The 17,757-nt window shown below is 48.3% G+C and overlaps 1 protein-coding gene across 3 annotated transcripts in view; it reads left to right on the top strand.

Moving 5' to 3' along the window:
• Positions 1 to 17,757, top strand: part of THSD4 (thrombospondin type 1 domain containing 4) — a 575,779-nt gene that overhangs the window by 71,549 nt on the left and 486,473 nt on the right. For all 3 annotated transcript variants that reach the window (XM_055320025.1, XM_055320026.1, XM_055320024.1), the window contains one exon: positions 15,236 to 15,636. In XM_055320025.1, coding sequence (XP_055176000.1) covers positions 15,236 to 15,636 — 401 coding nt within the window. The remainder of the gene's footprint in view (positions 1 to 15,235; positions 15,637 to 17,757) is intronic.

Below are 17,757 nucleotides of genomic sequence, written 5' to 3'. Positions count from 1 at the left end.
TTGTGGTTTTTAATACAGTGATATTTCCTCTTCAGAGACTCCAGCCCCTAGTCCAGTTTCAACATCTGCTAGCTTGGTCCCAAGACGTGGTTCTTGTTTCTTCCTTGTCTAATGGAGAGGGTGTTTGCATTTACACAGGGTTTTAATGGGCTGTAAGCTGTTGGCTCTGAGAGGGATTTTTGGTTCGGAGCCACAGAGACTTTAGATGTTTGGGGAAGCCTCTGAGTGCTGCAGAGAGGGGCTCCTTCTCTCTCTGCCATACACACAACCTACCTCAGCATGGGCAGGTGATGCCCCTGCTTATCTGACACACTGGAGAAACTCATCTGGTGGGACGGGCACTGCTGGAATGCTCGGTTCCCTGCCTGAGCAAGGACTCCAGACCAGGAAACCTTGTCTGGGAATAACTGGGGGAGAAGTTCAGATCAAGCCAGCTACTGTAAAGAGGGGGGCTTTTTAAAAATCATTCCAGAAACAGTGGTGGTACAGGGGGCAAGCTCTTAGTTTGGCTGCTGCTAGTGGTCTTGACCATAGAGTTCTCGAGATGGAAATAATTTCCAGAGATTTTCCTCTTTCAGGCAGGACCACACCTACGCCATCCCAGAAAGACAAATCTGTTCTATTTTGAACTGTTCTGGGGAGGAGACTTTATAACTATCCTTGGAAACAGAGTCTATTTTTAATGTTGTCTGTGTCTCTGCCTTCTTGCTCAAATCCCTTCAGCTGAGGTCTGTTGACCCTTCTCTTTGCCGAACCACCCTTCATGGCCGTGAAGATCGTTGTTGAGGGTGGTTGTCCCTTGACGACTCTCCTTTCTCCTGAATCACTTCAACTCTAGCACTTTTGTGTAGCAACCAGTATAGTTCAGGCTTTCTACATGTCTCCCACCCAAGTCCTCCACCAGCAGACGAGTGTGAATACGTGCTCACATGTGCATACACATACGTACACACCCATGTGCGCATATAACCTTTAGGGTAGCCCAGGATGGCCTACTGAAGTCTCAAAATTTCCCAGAGGTCCATTTTTTTAAAAACATTCATGGAAATGTGGTATTCTGTCCCAAAATAAGATTGATTGATTTTTTTTAAACATTTTATTTATTTATTTATTTGAGAGAGAGAAAGAGAGAGAGCATGCACAAGCAGGGGGAAGGGTTGAGGGAGAGGAAGAAGCAGGGTCTTCACTGAGCAGGGAGCCTTATGCAGGGCTCGATCCCAGGACCCCGAGATCATGACCTGAGCTGAAAGCAGACGCTTTCCTGATGGATCCACTGATTGTTTTATTTTTAAAATGATGCTTTAAATTACTTAACATCAGGACAAAATTGACATCTACATATTCTCCCCCGCCACACACACACACACACACACACACTTTAAAAAAATCCTTGAGGAAATTGATAGTTTGAGAAGATGCCACATATTTTTTTTTTCTGGGATGTCTGGTCCCCTTGGTGTACTGCTAACAACTCCAGTTAAAGAAAGTTGGCTCTTGGGCAGCTTGACTCCTGGAGCAGGTAGGTTTGAATTTGAATTCTACTTATATTGCTTCCTAGCAGCTTAACTTTAGGCAGGTTGTACCAGCTTTTCAGTTCAAACAGCAGGATAGTATTTCCTCCCTGGCATTCAGGTTATGCATTCAGCAACCACTGAGCAGGCTCTGTTATGGCGGGGAAGAGGTGAGAAAAGCTCCACAAGACCCTCAAAAAGTGAGGTGTTTCTATTCCAGGTGAGAAGAACAGACAACAAGCAGGCAAGTAAGAGCAATGCAGAGTGTAATAACTTCTCTGAGGAAAATCAAATAGGGCAGCATGATGTGACGATTGTGTGTGTGCATGCCCCTGCGTGCTCACGACTCTAGATGGTGTGGCCCAGGGAGGCCTCTTGGGGGAGGTGACATTTGGATTAAGATTTGGTTGATAAAAGGAAGCCAGTTTTGCAGATTAAGTGAAGCAAATTAGTAAAGTGCCTGGCATGTGGTAGGAGCTTGGTAGACACTAACTGCGTCTCTTTCTTCAAGATTCAGAGAAATACTGCTTAAGCATGAGGAGGTAGATTTTATAAATTCTTGGAAATGACTAATGTATAGCCAGGGAATTTCAATGGATCTTGGAAAGGATATAGTCAGAGATTGTTCACCATCTCCGATTGTCGCACCCCATCCAGAGATAGCGGCTCAGTAGTACTCCTGAATAGCAGAGGGTTTCTGTTGCTGTGCTGGTACCTGGGGCCCTGATTATCAGCATCTTTCTCTTTGTTGCAAAAACCTTAGTTTTCTGCTCACCTGTTGCCATCACCTGTTCCCATGGAGCACGTACGTAAATGAGATCTTCACCTTCTTAATCAAATACAATCTGGTTCGAGTTCTAACATATTTTGGTATATGGCAAGAGTTGATAATGATGCTACAGTATTTCTCTGTAAGAGGGTTTGGATAAGATTGGAAGGCCAGTAACGGAACCTTCACACTTGAGGAGCAGATAGAAGAGAAGCCAGCAGATAGGAGAGGAACTAGATGGACAGAAGAGAAGACAGCTAGAAGTTTAGAAGAAAATCCAGGAGGGTATGGTGTCCTGGAGTCAAGGAGAGGGTCAAGTATGGTGTCCAGCAGGAGATGGTCAGAGGATCATATATTGAGTGCATGACTTTGAAGAGACAGGAGAACTGTCATTTGGATTGTCAGCCTCTTGGCAGTAGGACACATGGAACATTTAGACATCGGAGACCAGCCAAGTAACTCAAACAGACATGACATGTGCTATAGAGACAGGAAATGTTTGACACTTAACAAAGCAAACGGGCAGGAAACGGAGCAGTTGGTACAATTGTCCTTCATTCATCCATGTGCTCATTCATCCACCCATCAAATATCTCCTGAGGGCCTGTGAGGTGACAGATTGTATATGAGGTGCTGTTAGAATCGTTGAAACAGAAAGATTAAGAAGACAAAGATCCCTGCCTTGGGGAACTTGAAGTGTTGTTGGGGGAGATGTTTGTGTATAGAGATAATTATAGTGCCAAGTGGTAAGTGTGATGGAGAGATGTGCGTGATGTCCCCAGAGCGGGATGGGGGGACCATGAGACCTGATTGTTGGTCTTCAGACCTTGGACCTGGTTGGAGCCAAGTAGGAATTCCCAGGCAGAGGAGAAGGGGAGAAGGGAGGGAACATTTGAGCTGAGAGCCCAGCAGGGTGAAGGTAGGAGGGGAGGAAGGGCGCATCCTGCTTCGTGTATGGTGGGAATGTTAAGGGGTCGGGGGAGAGTGGTGCCAGAGTTCAAGCCAGGAAGGAAGGGTGAGCACAGATGATGAAAGGCTTGGAACACCGCAACGAAGAGCAAGTTTGGATCTCATCTTTCGGAGAGTGAGAATTCAAGAGGCATTGGTGAGCAAAAGAGCAACACAGTAGGGCTAGATTTCTAGAAAATAGCTTTGGGGGCACGGAAAGCCTGAGTGGGCAGGGAAAAGACGGAGGCAGGGGATCCGGGTAGCATCCAACCTCAGGCCACTTGCAGCGTCACTCATGCAGCAAAGTGTTTACAGAATGCCTACTGTGTGCCCTGCTCTGCGCCGGATGCTGATGTATTCCAGGAAGATGCTTTTGAATGGCCTGTCTTCCGGGAGCCTGCTGGGTATTGACCCAGATGCAGAGGGCCAAGTCACCAGGTAGACTTCTGTGCTGGAAAGTTGCTGATCCCCCAAGTCGACCGTTGGGTCCGGAAGCCGCACTCTTTACTGTGCGCGCTACTCACTATTCTGACCGTCCTGGTTGGCTGGGGTTGTAGATGGGCAAATGGTGGAGGCCATGAAGCCAAATGGACCAGCCACCAAACCAAAGAACACACACAGGCACTGCATAGAGACATCTGCTTCTGTTTCCCGAGTGACTGCGCAGCAACACGGGCGGACTCGGTACCCGGGCACTTGCTCTGCGATATATTCTAGATATAACTGAGCACAGTTTCCATGTGGCGGGTGATGAAAGAGTCAGGTCAGTTTCATAAGCAGGATTGTTTCCGATTATGCAGATCACATCCAAATATTTACCTCATTCCATCATTTTGCCTGGGCCCTGCCTTCCGTTGAATATCGTGGAAACGCATCCCAGCTTCTCTTGCCCTGCATTTAGGGGAGCTTTTCTGTGTTTCGAGCCTGCTCTTTGCTGGCAGTGGGGGACCCTGGGCGCAACCTGTGGGATCGCCTCCCTGTGTTTTGGTACCTGAAGTGAATCAATACGTGGCAAGGAATGTCCGAGCTCTTCCAGGAAAAATCAGAGCCTGTTAGCACTGGAAGGGACCCCCGGCCCTCATCAAGCCCAACCGGCTCATTTTACTGATATGGAAACTGAGGTCCAGAGCCACAGACTGACTTGCCCCAAATCACCAAGTGAGTTAACAGCAGACTTGGGACCAGAGCATAGGGGCCTGTCCAGGGCTTTCCACAAGTCCTCCCTTCCTCTTCTTTCATCTTGCTGTACTACCCGTTGCTGCGATTGTTAAGAGTACATTTTGAATGGAGCCTGCTTTATAACGTGTGAATCCCACATGAGGCCAGTGTCATCCTTTGAATGTTTCCCTGTCTCATATGAGAAACTCCAAGCTGGCCTCAGCTCGAATGGCTGAAGTGGGAGAGGTAGGCCAAAAAGCAGGGAATAATGTGGCTAGGGCATTTGGGAGTTAAGGAAATAGCGGTGTATGGTGGAAGTCGGAGGCCTAGGGGGTAGGTTGAGTGGTTTCCTGTTTGAGTGTCACCTAGAGGTGTCCAGGCACCAGAGATTTTCCAGCTGCATTCAAATTGGCAGGGAAGCTTGTTTAAAATGTGTAATCCTGGGCCCCACCCTAGAGGTTCTTACTCACCAGGTGTGGCGGAGGAGCCAGGATTCTGAATTCAGTCTCAGTAGATGTGACGTTGGTTGTGCAGGAGGTGCCCTGTGGGTTACACATGGAGAAACCGCACAGGCCAGGAGTGGGAGCACAAGGGTGTGTCTGTGTTCTCCAGTGTTTGGGCCAGAGTGTGGACTCAAGATCACCTACGTAGGTGAATATGGAAGAGTTTGCTGTGTCTGAGATCATTTACTGTAAAGATTCACCTACTCTAAGGACATGGTATTGAGACACAGCCTTAGGGCCAGGTAGATAGAGCTGGAATTTGCAGAGCGACCAAACCCACATGTGCTTAGCTTTTGGGTGATGGCATGACAGTGGTTTTTTCTCTATGTGGCTCTTGTTTTAACTGGGGCTTAGTATGTCTCTTTGCACATACATCTGCCTCTCCTTTGACCTCCACTTCTCCTTTGTGATGGCTTTGTGCAAATGCATCCCTTTAACTTTTCCTAAAATGCATTTGTAGAACTCATCTTGATATAAATTACCGTGCGGGGGGATTTGTACACAATAATCAAGCCTGAGCACATTTTGCTCCAATCTCCCGTGTATGGGAGGTTCTTTTTTTCTTTCTTTTTTTTTTTTTTTTTTTAGGATTTTATTTATTCATGAGAGACACAGAGAGAGGCAGAGACATAGACAGAGGGAGAGGCAGGCTCCCCACAGGGAGCCCAATGCAGGACTTGATCCCGGGACTGGGATCACGCCCTGAGCTGAAGGCAGATGCTCAACTGCTGAGTCACCCAGGTGTCCCACGTACGGGAGGTTCTTACGTTGATTTTGTGGCTGCTGGCAGTGAAGTTACGCTCAGACATAAGATTAGGGGGCCTCTATGCCTCTATAGTGTGTTGTCAGGGTCAAGATAGGTGATTAAGATGTAAGGTTGAGTCTGTGTCTCAGAGCAAACCATTGTGGTGGTCCTTCATTTAGATCTGGTTTGAGTCTGGAGCTTCTTTATCAAAGTGCACCAACCTCCCCGTGCTCCCTGCCCAAGGTCCCAGGTAGCAGATGTCCTGGCCCAGCTACACCCTATATGCTCCTGCTTTCATGTGCTCTCAGCTTTCCAAAACTTTGCTCTCTGGGCTCCAACTTCAACGTATATTTTTGTAATGTTTGCTTTCTCGTGTTGACTTGGTTGTGTGGCTAAAACCAAACCTACTTTTTCCAGTCTCTTCTAGAATGAGACTCGAGAATTTCAGACTTTGCATGTGACTCGTTTTCTATGAAGAACAGATGGCAGGTTTAATTTTGTAGAAAGAAAATTAGAAACCAGTGAAATCTTACATGATTTTGCATTAGTACCCAAACCAAATATACTGAAAAGCATTTAGAGCTGTTCCTAGTTACAGATCTACTGGTGGCCATGAGAAATTCTCAGGGCTTTCTCTAACAAGGACTACCACCAACTCCCGGTTTACTTTTCTGTGCCTCCCACCCCCCACAGTCTGTTCTGAATCTTTCTTCATTTAATCTATTTATTTTTATTTATTGAGCAAGCAGTAGTGTAACCATCATTGGACTTTTTTTTTTTTTTAATTACAAGAAAATCTACCCTGGGTCCAGCTTCAGTAACATATCGCATGTTTTCATTTTTCCATAGCCCCTTCCAGGTTTTGTTTAGCATATATGCCTACAGAATCTTTACATAATTATAATCAGGGTATAGTTACAAGTTTGTCTTTGGCATTTTTCACTTAATGTTATATTACAGGACTCCATGTTGCCCTGTATTGCTCATGGTTTTGATGTTTCACTGAGTCTATCAAGCCCTGGTTTGTTCTACTATCCTTCTATTTTGGTCATACGTATTCATCCCCTTAAAAACGTTATGATGAAATAAGGCGGCCACAGCTGCCTGGATTTTTGCTTCCTCTACTCCTCTCGGAGCTCACACACTGTCCCTGTGAACCTCCTATCCTCTCAGCCCATCCTGTTTGAGGGAGACCTTGGTTCTCTGGTTATGCAGACTGTGGTCAACTGTCATCTCCCTGAATCCTGGAGCCCTGGATTCCCCTCAACCCGAGGCTTATGCCAAGTCTGGACCACTTTGGTCATCCCAAGCGCTGCTTTCTCTCCTACAAATCTTGTGCCAAAGGCAGACCCAGCTACCTTCCCATTAACTTGGTTACCACACTTGACATTATAATGTTTGTAATCATTTAGCTATCATTTAGGCTTCTTCACTGCAAGCAACAGAATTTACTGAAACTAGCCTGGGAAGCAGGTGGGCACTGAGGCATGCCAGAGAGCAAAAGAAATGGTCTCACAGCATAAGCAGTGGGGTCAGGATGAAAGACTCAAAGCCATTTGTGGTCTCTTGGCCCCTTTACTGGGTATTCAAATTTCAGGGAGGGAACATCTGATTGGCCCACATTGCTTACCTTGGCTTCTGCTGTCAGGGTCTCTGAATACATTCCCACCACAATTCATCCAGTGTGGAGGGGTGATTTCCTAAAGGACCCAGGGAAAGGGAAATGACTGCCAGGCTGCCCTACACACATGTATTACTGTTGATATACATTTACACAAAAATCCCTGCCCAATATTAACTTCCGTACAACTGATCCCAAAGTGTTGTTAGTTATAGCGTCCAGCTCCAAACCCAAAGTCTTTGGGGGATTTCAGTTCTCCCTCTGGTTCTGCTACCCCCTCTTCTTATGCGTGGCCCAAGTTGAGTTAAATAGGAATGTAACCACCCTATTTCCCTCACTTCTCTGAATGCCTTCCCTTTTTTCTGCTCCCTGGCTCATGCCCCAGTATTGACTATTTAGAGAAGCACCATAATATCAAATGGTCACTTTTAAATGAGGAAGGGATGATATGAGAAGATCTGAAAGATTTTATCCAAAATACACATTTCTCCCTTGACCCCTGCCTCACTCTAGGCAGGACACATTGTAATCTCTGGGGAAGGGATATGGGATGCCATGTGTACTCTGAAAAGCTCTTTTAGTTCTGTTATCTTCCCCCTTCACCCACTCTGCCCCATCCCTTAGAACCTCCAGTGGAATGGAGCAAACACCCCTTAGGTTGGAGGGTTGGGTCTGCTTCTTACACATTATAAAACTTCGACAAGTGCTATAAGTTCTTCCAAAGGAAGGATGAATGGCGGTCAACCATGCCCTGGCTGGGTGACTGGGAATGTGCTAGATGCTTTACTTCTCACGTTTCATCTACCAAACAACATTGTCAGATCTGCATTACTTTATCTCTCGAATGTATTTTCAAAGCCCATGCTTCATCCACTAGGGCACTCTGTACCTCAACGACCACATCTGTACAATGGAAATAAAAATCCCTGAAATGGAGCTTCATTCAAGCGGTTCAGGCAGATAAAGGATATTTTGCTCTTCCTAATTACCTCTTCTTTCTGTAAGCCCCCAGTTTATCTCTCCCCTTCTTTCCCTGGCAGGTCTTACCTCTTTTATACAAGGCTGAGGCCATCCGATATGGGCTGTAACACTCACTCCTTTCCTTACAGCAGAATATGGCTTTCTGTCCGGAAGATCAAATGTCAGCTGTTGTTTACATTTCAATCTAATGCTTAAAGAGAGATATCTATAAATATGTTTATTCTTCACATACTTTTTCTACCTCTTGTTTTTTTTTTTTTTTTTGGTAATATAGAGAGCTGTCACTTTAACACATGTAAATCGACCTCATTCTAGCAGATACATTGCATTTTGTTGTTTGGATGGATCAGATTTCATTTAGCCAGGTTCCTCTGCATGGATATTTTAGGTGGTCTCCAGATTTTTTTGGTTTTACTCTTTACAACAAATGATGCAATAAAAGTCATTATATGTACAACCTCACACACAGATTTTGAGTAAATCCATAGGGTGAACCCCTAGAAGCAGAACCACTGGGCTCGAGGGTATGTGCATTTAAAATCGTGATACGTGTTGCAAAGTCCCCTCCAAAGAGGTTGCTTGGATTTAGACTCCCATCAGCAGTGAACGTTCTTGTCACATCAGTGTTGTCAAACTTGATATTCTTTGCCAATCTAATGGGTATGTAATGGAATTCTGTTGTTTAATTTTGCATTTGCTTGATCATATGTGATGTTCAGTTTCCATATGTTGTATTTATTTCCCTGTTGTATTGGTCAGCCCAGGCTGCTATGACAAAATGCCACTGCCCAGGGGGCTTAAACACCAGGCATTTATCTGTCACTGTACTGGAGGCTGAGAAGTCTGGGATCAAGATTTGGTTGCTCACAAAGGCTCTCTTTCAGCCTCGCAGACACTGGCTTCTCACTATGTCCTCAGGTGATAGAGAGAGAGAGAGATTCCTGGTCTTTCTCCCTCTTCTTATAAGGACATTAATCCCGTCATGGAGTCTCACCCACATGGCATCATCTAAACCCAAGGAACTCCTGAGGCTCCACCTCCAAATACCATTGCATTGGGGGGCAGGGCTTCAACATTTGAATTTTGCAAGGGATACAAACATTCAGTCCCTACTGACTATAAACCCTTTCATGCCCTTTGTCCCTATTTCCATTGGGTTGTTCGAGTTTTTCTGATTGATGGGTTAGAAATCTTTGGAAGGGATGAGGAACAGTTTAGGGTGCTTTTTTGAAGTGTCTTAGATTTTCTACTTCGGTCTTTTTTTTTTTTAAAGATTTTATTTATTTATTCATTAGAGACACACAGAGAGAGGCAGAGACACACAGGCAGAGGGAGAAGCAGGCTCCCCGCGGAGAGCCTGATGCGGGATTCGATCCCAGGACCTTGGGATCACAACCTGAGTCAAAGACAGACCCTCAACTGCTGAGCCACCAGGCGTCCCTCAGCTTCGGTCTTAACAGGACATGTATATATTGGGGAAGGAGCAATGTGCTGGCAGGTGACAAAGTTTTAAGGTTCTAGTCTTTCTTTGGTTTTGTCCAGTCATGATTTAGTCTTTGGTTTTGATGCTTGTCACTAAGAGGTCCTGCTAGTTAGTCATGATTTGGGGAATGCTGTATCTCAGGAGTCTTGAAAGTTTCTCCACCATGCCTCCCAGAAAACTCCTTGACTGTCAGAAAACAAGGGGGGAGTGGGTCACCAGGAGGGTGACGGAGAAGCGGGAGGAGGATGGGGGTTTGATGCGTCCAGGAGGCCCACATCCAAAGCCCCCCTCCCTTTTTTCTTTGTTTTTTCTTCCTTTCTTTCTCTTTCTTTCCATTTTCCCTCTCTTCCCCTCACCCTTTTTTCTTTGTTTCTGGCTGTGTACTATAAAAATACAATGTTGGAGCTTGTGGTTGGACTCCTACCATGGGGACTGAGATGGAATTTCAAGTCGCTCACCATAATTCAACTATAAATTAGAGAATTCTTATGAATAGAATAGGATGGAATGTGGTTTCATGTTTTCTTCCCCCAGGGACCCTGCCCGATTTGGCAATAGGAAGCTAAATTAAGGGTGGGATTAGCTCTAGGAAGTGGAGTTTTAGTAGAGCCGCATGTTTAATCCAAATGCTAGCAACGGTGCCTTCCTTATCTGTGTCAATGAGAAATCAGAAGATCCTGGATAACTGAGATCCCCCGATGTGCCAGACACGTACTTCTGCCTTTGTTTGTTTATCCCAATGATCCCTCTAGAACTATCAACGTGGATTTATTTTGACTCATTTTACTCTTCTATTCTCCACCAAAAACAGGGAGGCAGCATGCTGCGGGGGGGGGGGGGGGGGGGACAAAAAAAGAAGGCTGGACTAGGAGTCAGCAGGCTTCAATGTCAGTCCTGTCCGCCTCCTACCAGCTGGATCCTGGGCAAGTCACGCAGCCTCTAGAGGCCCCAGTTCTTTCCTGTAGAAGGGACAAAATAACACCAACATCTCAGGGTGACTGAGGGGCACTGTCAAGTGTACCATGGAGCTGATGGTTCCTGTGCTATAGAGCCAGTACCTAAGTGAGGCATTTGCACAAGGCCAGACCCAGAGAAGGTGCTCGGCAAACACCTGTCCCCTTTCCTCCTTGTCCTCAAAGTACTAAACACTATATTAGTTTCCCTGGGCTGTTGTAACAAATGATCATAAACTTAATGTCTTAAAACAACAAAAATTCATTCCTCATGGTTCTGGAGGCCAGAAGTTCAATATCAAGGTGTGACTAGGGCTATACTTCCAGTTACGAGGGGGACATCCTTCCTGCTTCTTCCAGCTTCTGGAGGCTTCTTGCTTTGCTGCTCATGGCTGTATCTCTCCAGTCTGCTCCGGTGGTCACACGGCCTTCTCCTCTCTGTGTTTTCTCTTCTGTGTCTTATAAGAACATTTGTCATTGGATTTAGGGCCTGCCTGGAAAATCCAGGAGGTTCCCATCTCAAGATCCTTAATCACATGTGGAATGACCCTTTTTCCAAATGAGGTCGTATCCATAAATTCTTGGGATTAGGGCAGGGACATACCTTATAGGGAGGGCCATCATTCAACTCACAACACACACTTTAGGGATTACTTTCTTCTTTTTTTTTTTTTTCAAGACTTATTTATTTATTCATGAGAGACACAGGCAGAGGGAGAAGCAGGCTCCACACAGGGAGCCTGATTCAGGACTCGATCCCAAGACCCGGATCATGACCTGAGCTGAAGGCAGACGTTCAACCACTGAGCCACCCAGGTGCCTATATATTACTTTCTATATCAACACTGTGTCCTGATGAAGCACATTTTTTCACAATTACTTCAGTGAATCCATGATCAGCTTGATATTTAAAAGTCAGGACAGGGGTGCGTGGGTGGCTCAGTTGGTTAAATATCTGCCTTCAGCTGTGGTCATGATCTCAGGGTCCTGAGATGGAGCCCCACATCCTGCTCAGCAGGGTGTCTACTTCTACCTCTCCCTCTGCATGCCCCCCCCATGCTCTCTTTCTCCAATACAAATAAACAAATAACCAAGACATGTAAGAGAGGGAAGAAAGAACAAAAGCTTTTGTTTTGTTTGTATTTATAAGCAGGTAAAAAACTTTCTCTCCTGGGTCCCCGATTAGTATTGATGAGTTGAAAGTATTGGCTATTCATGCCCCCATCCCCCTGCTGCTGCTCACATACTGGCCATTAAGGAACTGGAGGCTCCTGTCACAGGACCCTCTGTCTTGTCCTTGCTCTGACCCCATCTCCCGCTGGCTCCACCCCACGGTACCTCCAACCTTCTGCCTTGGCTCTCTGAATGAACATGGCTCCCAAAGGCTGGCTGTCTGACATCCAGCTCTGGGCTTAACCCTCTGGTTAGATGTTTATTTGCTCCCTGGGTTCCCTCAGCTTCACCTCATCCTGCCTTAGCTGCTCCTTGAACCTTCAGGAACTCAACTTAAGCTACAGAGGTCATCCACAGCGCACTCTGCACTGGAATGTAGTTGAAGGAAAATGGCGTCAATTAAACCAGCCCCATGGAGTCAGGGTGACTGATTAGCCTGGAGGCAAGGCCTCTAACCTCGGCCTGAGCCCGCACTTTTAGTGACCACAATGCCAGCTACAGCAGTGACCAAGGCTGCCTGAGCACTTACTGCAGGCACGTCAAGTGGGTTTCTTCGTTGAATCCTTACATCCCTCCTCTGAGGGAATCTTTAGGTCCACTCTCAATTCCACGTGGTGTGAAGGAGCTCTGCCTTCTTGGATTTGTTCCACACAAAGGGGAGGACGATCCCTGGACCTTCTTACAGTGCAGCAGTACTGTGGGGACAGAGAACCCAACCATGAAAAGTCTTTGAACTTTGGGCCAAAAAATGCTGTCAAAAACCAAGAGCTAAAAAAAATAAAATAAATAAATAAAAAAAAAAGAAAAAAAGAAAAAAGGCCAAGTTAATCATGGCTTTTTGTACTTCAGATGGAAGTGTGAGGTTCACCGAAAACCTCACGTTCTAAGGAAAGTCATAGTGTTGGTCAGTGTCCCACAGGTAAGGAGGACATTCCAGGAGAAGGATCCAGAAACACAAGGGCAGCTACCTGCCGGGGGAGAGCAGGGAGTGCTGGGCTGGGGCTGTGGGCCTGGGAATTGGGTAGACTTGATTTTAAGTCCTGCTGCGGGGGCATGACCGGAGCAGGCCACGCTTTTCGAGCCTCAGTTGGGAAACCTCACCTTGGAGAGTAGTCACCAGGGCCATGGTGAAGTCTGGAGATTACACGTGTTACCTGGTACTGAGTGGGTACCTGACTATTGCAGCCATTGCTGTGATTCCTCCTCCTGGGCCTTGTTAATCCCGCCCCCCCCCCCAAGCCAGGGCAGCCAGCCTCCCTAGGAGACTCCCCCCCCACCCCAATCCAGTCCTAGCTGCATAGCACTCTTCTGCTGGGTGCAGGCCATGGGTGTGCCTCTGGGGTGCTTTTCTCCTGGTCCTCAGGGCTGCGCTCAGCAAGGGGTGTAGCTGGTGCTCAGACAGTGTCTGTGTAATGAAGAAACACTGCCTACCCCTCCCCCCACCCAGCGCCAAGTCTGCCATAGTCGTTCTCCATGAAATGACCCGTTATACGAATAGGAGCATAGGATCAGTCTCTAGGAAGAACTTTAAGAGTTCCTGACAGTTCTCACTTCTTCTGATTGACCACGGAAGCAGGATAAATCATGATGGTTCCTAACAAGTGTGTATTGAGTGCCAGGCTCCTTGCTCACACATGTGACCTGACTTAAATTCCTTACGTCCCTGGGAGCCAGGCCCCATCCTCCTTCAGAACACTGAGGCTCAGAGAGGTTCAGAAACATCCCAGAGACACTGCTAGACGTGGTGGCAGCGGTGTGGCTTCAGGGCCGGGCCTCTAAACTGCGGTGTGTCCCTGAGTGTGCAGAGGAGCCTGGGCCCCATGGCCTCCCCTGCAGCTTAGGGGAGTCCAGGCCCTGTGGCCTGATGCCCACGACCTACATAGGAGGTGAAGGGGGCCTCCTGCGGGGTAAGGGCTCAGGGCACCACAGGAGCTCTCCAAGGCCACTGCTATAGGGGGACAGCTGCAACCCTTGAGCCCTTTGATCTTTGTGCCCCTCCTCCTGTTACAAAAGTCAAAGTTCTGTTTCCTGAGCACTTGGGTATAAAGAGACGAGTGTCATCCAGGCTGGATTATATTCCCGTCGTTTATTATTTTATTTTATTTTTATTTTATTTTATTTTATTTATTATTTTTTAAATTTTATTTTACTTATTTTTTAATGTTTTTAATTTTCTTATTTTACTTATTTTATTTTTATTTCATATTTATTTTATTTTATTTTTTATTTTTTATTTTTTATATTTTTAATTTTCTTATTTTGTTTTATTTTAATTTCATATTCATTTTATTTAATTTTATTTTTAATTTTCTTATTTTATTTTATATTCAATTTATTTTATTTATTTGTTTTATATTTATTTTATTTATTTAATTTTATTTCTTATTTTATTTATTTATTTATTTAATTAATTTATTTTTTAACTTTTAATTTTTGTGTATACTTTCTAACTGGAGTGGGATTGGCCTTTCTTCTGGTTAGGCCGGCCCTGTGCCCACCGGCTGGGGAGCGGGAGCGGGAGCGTGGAGCTGGAGCCAGTGCGGGGAGCGGTCGAGTGCAGGAGCGGGTGTAGGGAGCCGGAGCTGGAGCCGGTGCGGGGAGCGGGTGCAGGAGCGGGGAGCGTGGTGCGGGGAGCGGGGAGCGGGTGCGGGGAGCGGGTGCGGGGAGCGGGGAGCGGGTGCGGGGAGCGGGTGCGGGGAGCGGGGAGCGGGTGCGGGGAGCGGGGAGCGGGTGCGGGGAGCGGGTGCGGGGAGCGGGGAGCGGGTGCGGGGAGCGGGGAGCGGGTGCGGGGAGCGGGAGCGGGGAGCGTGGTGCGGGGAGCGGGTGCGGGAGCGGGTGCGGGGAGCGGGGAGCGGGTGCGGGGAGCGGGAGCGGGGAGCGTGGTGCGGGGAGCGGGTGCGGGGGAGCGGGAGCGGGGAGCGTGGTGCGGGGAGCGGGTGCGGGGAGCGGGGAGCGGGTGCGGGGAGCGGGAGCGGGTGCGGGGAGCGGGGAGCGTGGTGCGGGGAGCGGGTGCGGGGAGCGGGTGCGGGGAGCGGGGAGCGGGTGCGGGGAGCGGGTGCGGGGAGCGGGGAGCGGGTGCGGGGAGCGGGGAGCGGGTGCGGGGAGCGGGTGCGGGGAGCGGGGAGCGGGTGCGGGGAGCGGGAGCGGGGGAGCGTGGTGCGGGGAGCGGGTGCGGGAGCGGGTGCGGGGAGCGGGGAGCGGGTGCGGGGAGCGGGAGCGGGGAGCGTGGTGCGGGGAGCGGGGTGCGGGGAGCGGGAGCGGGGAGCGTGGTGCGGGGAGCGGGTGCGGGGAGCGGGGAGCGGGTGCGGGGAGCGGGAGCGGGTGCGGGGAGCGGGGAGCGGGTGCGGGGAGCGGGTGCCCGCACGCCCTAACCGGCCCCTGTCTCCGCAGGTCCCGCAGCGGACGGCGGCCCAGGGCGGCCCCGAGGACGTTGGCGGCGGCGGCGGCGTGTGGGGCGCCTGGGGGCCGTGGTCCGCCTGCTCCCGCAGCTGCAGCGGCGGCGTGATGGAGCAGACGCGGCCCTGCCTGCCCGGCTCGGCCCGCGCGCGGGGGGCCCTGCGACCCGGGGCGCCGCCGCGCGCCTTCGCGGGCCACGTGGTGTCGGCCGTGCGCACCTCCGTGCCGCTGCTCCGCGGCCGCGACCCCCACCCCGACCCCGACCCCGACCCCGACCCCGGGGAGCCGCGGGCCCGCCCCCGCCTCCGCCTCCGCCCCGACCGCCCCCGCCACGGCCCCGCGCAGCGCGGCAGCCGGCACCCGCAGGCCCCCCGCGACCCCGCGGCGGACAGGAGGTACGCGCCCCGCCCCGGGACCCCGACCCCGGGTCCCCAACCGGCCCCTGGCCCCCCTCGCCCCCCCCTCCGCCCTCCCCCACATCCCCGGATGGACCAGAGGTGCCGCACGCTGCTCTGTGACCCTGCACCCTGCGGCGCCCTGAATGCATAGCTTTCCTGCTCCGGAGGGATTATTTTTTATTTTATTTTATTTATTTTATTTTATTTTATTTTATTTATTTTATTCATTTTATTTTATTTTATTTTATTTTTTATTTTATTTTATTTTATTTATTTTATTCATTTTATTTTATTTTATTTATTTTTTATTTTTATTTTTATTTATTTTATTTTATTTTTTATTATTTTATTTTATTTTTTTATTTTTTACATTTTATTTATTTATTTTATTATTTTTTAGATCTTATTTTATTTTTTATTTTATATCTTTACATTTATTTGATTTATTTTATTTTTCATTTTATATTTATTTTATTTTGCTTATTATTTTATTTTATTTATTTTATTCTTTTACATTTTTTAAATTTTATTTATTTATTTTATTTTATTTTTTATTTTTTATAAAGATTTTATTTACTTATTCACGAGAGATACACAGAGAGAGAAAGGCAGAGATATAGGCAGAGGAAGAAGCAGGTTCCAGGCAGGGAGCCCAATGTGGGACTTGATCCTGAAACCACAGATCACACGCTGAGCCAGGAGCAGGTGCTCAACTGCTGAGACACCCGGGCATCCTTTATTTCATTTTTTGTATATTTTTTTTATTGGAGTTCGATTTGCCAGCATATAGCATAACACCCAGTGCTCATCCCATCAAGTGGAGTCTTAGCTCTGCGTATTTCCTTCCACCTTTTATTTTGCAGCCCTTTGGGGCGTTGAGGCCACCCCCACCCCACTCTGTGTTTTGGAATAGGCTTCAAAGTGAGGCCAATTCTGAGAAGGCCCTTTGGCATCAACCTTAGGGCGGCGAGCCCGTGGAGGCATGAAAGAGGGCGGACCCAGGGGACACCTCCTTCAGTTGGGGCCATGCACCCTGAGTGCAAGGGGGGAAGGAAGACCCCTGAGATCCCTGGGTGCAGGTCACGTGTGTGAGCAGAGGACGCAGGATGAGGGGCCTTCCCATCTCGGACTTCTAGAGCCTCGAATCCTTGGACACTTGAATGTCTGGAGTCATCTATGTTCCCAGTGGTTTCAGGGTTCTGTGAAGTTTTCTTGAAAGCTTCTCCCGAGAATTGGGAGTGAACACGCAGCTTTGAGCATGTGTCTAATTAGGGTCCTAGATTTTTAAGAGTCTGTTATGTAGCAGCATCTAGAATCTCAACAGTTGTTTCGGCCTAAAAGGCCTCTGGTGGCTAGGCCCGCGTGAATGTGCCAGACTAGGTGGTGCCCATGGGAGAAGTAGCGATGTCAGGGACTTAGTCAGCCAGTATTTACCGATGACTCACCTTCATTCCCAAGTATTCGTTGAGGGCTCCTAGGCTCGAGGTAGATGGCGAGAGCTTCTTTATACCAAAGCAGTAGCAACAATAAATGAACATTTACAGGAGGAACATATGCTCTCTGTGCTTCAGAAATGTATGCTTTGGTCATTAAGCCAAGTTAGTGCCCATCCCAGGCAGGGCAGGTGGGGTGAGCTATCAGGTGGGCTGCCCTGCCCCTCTTGCCCCTTGTGGTTCAGACATCAGCCTGGATGACCACCCTTCCCATTGTGGCTGTTGCTTCAGTACTGCCCCTGCCAGCCCCCCAGAGGTGTAGAGGAGATGCAGCCCAGCCACCCTCCCCCGCCCCATGCTCTTGACATGGTCAGTAGAGGTTCAGAGAGGATCATTTCACAGGGAAGGTGCTTGAGCCGAATTCCGAAGGATAAACCGAGTTTGGGTGGGAAGAAGAAGGGAAGAGCTGTGAGTTCTGAGGCCGTGTCATGGCCATGTCAGGGGGAGGGGAAAAAGAGATAAGCTGGGAGGATGCTTCTTCCTTCCTTGTATCTGACCACGACCCCATAAGAGCATAGCTCTCCAATCCTTTACCTGAAATCCTTATGGCCAGTACATTTTAGAATTCAGAACTCAGATGTTTTAAAAGGTAACTCAAGGCCTATTTCACAGGTTACTGGCATTC

This window comes from Nyctereutes procyonoides, unplaced genomic scaffold, assembly GCF_905146905.1.
Source record: "Nyctereutes procyonoides isolate TBG_1078 unplaced genomic scaffold, NYPRO_anot_genome, whole genome shotgun sequence".
In the NCBI taxonomy this organism is placed as follows: domain Eukaryota; kingdom Metazoa; phylum Chordata; class Mammalia; order Carnivora; family Canidae; genus Nyctereutes; species Nyctereutes procyonoides.
Note: the sequence above shows the minus strand (reverse complement) of the source record. Positions and strands in the feature narration are given on the sequence as shown.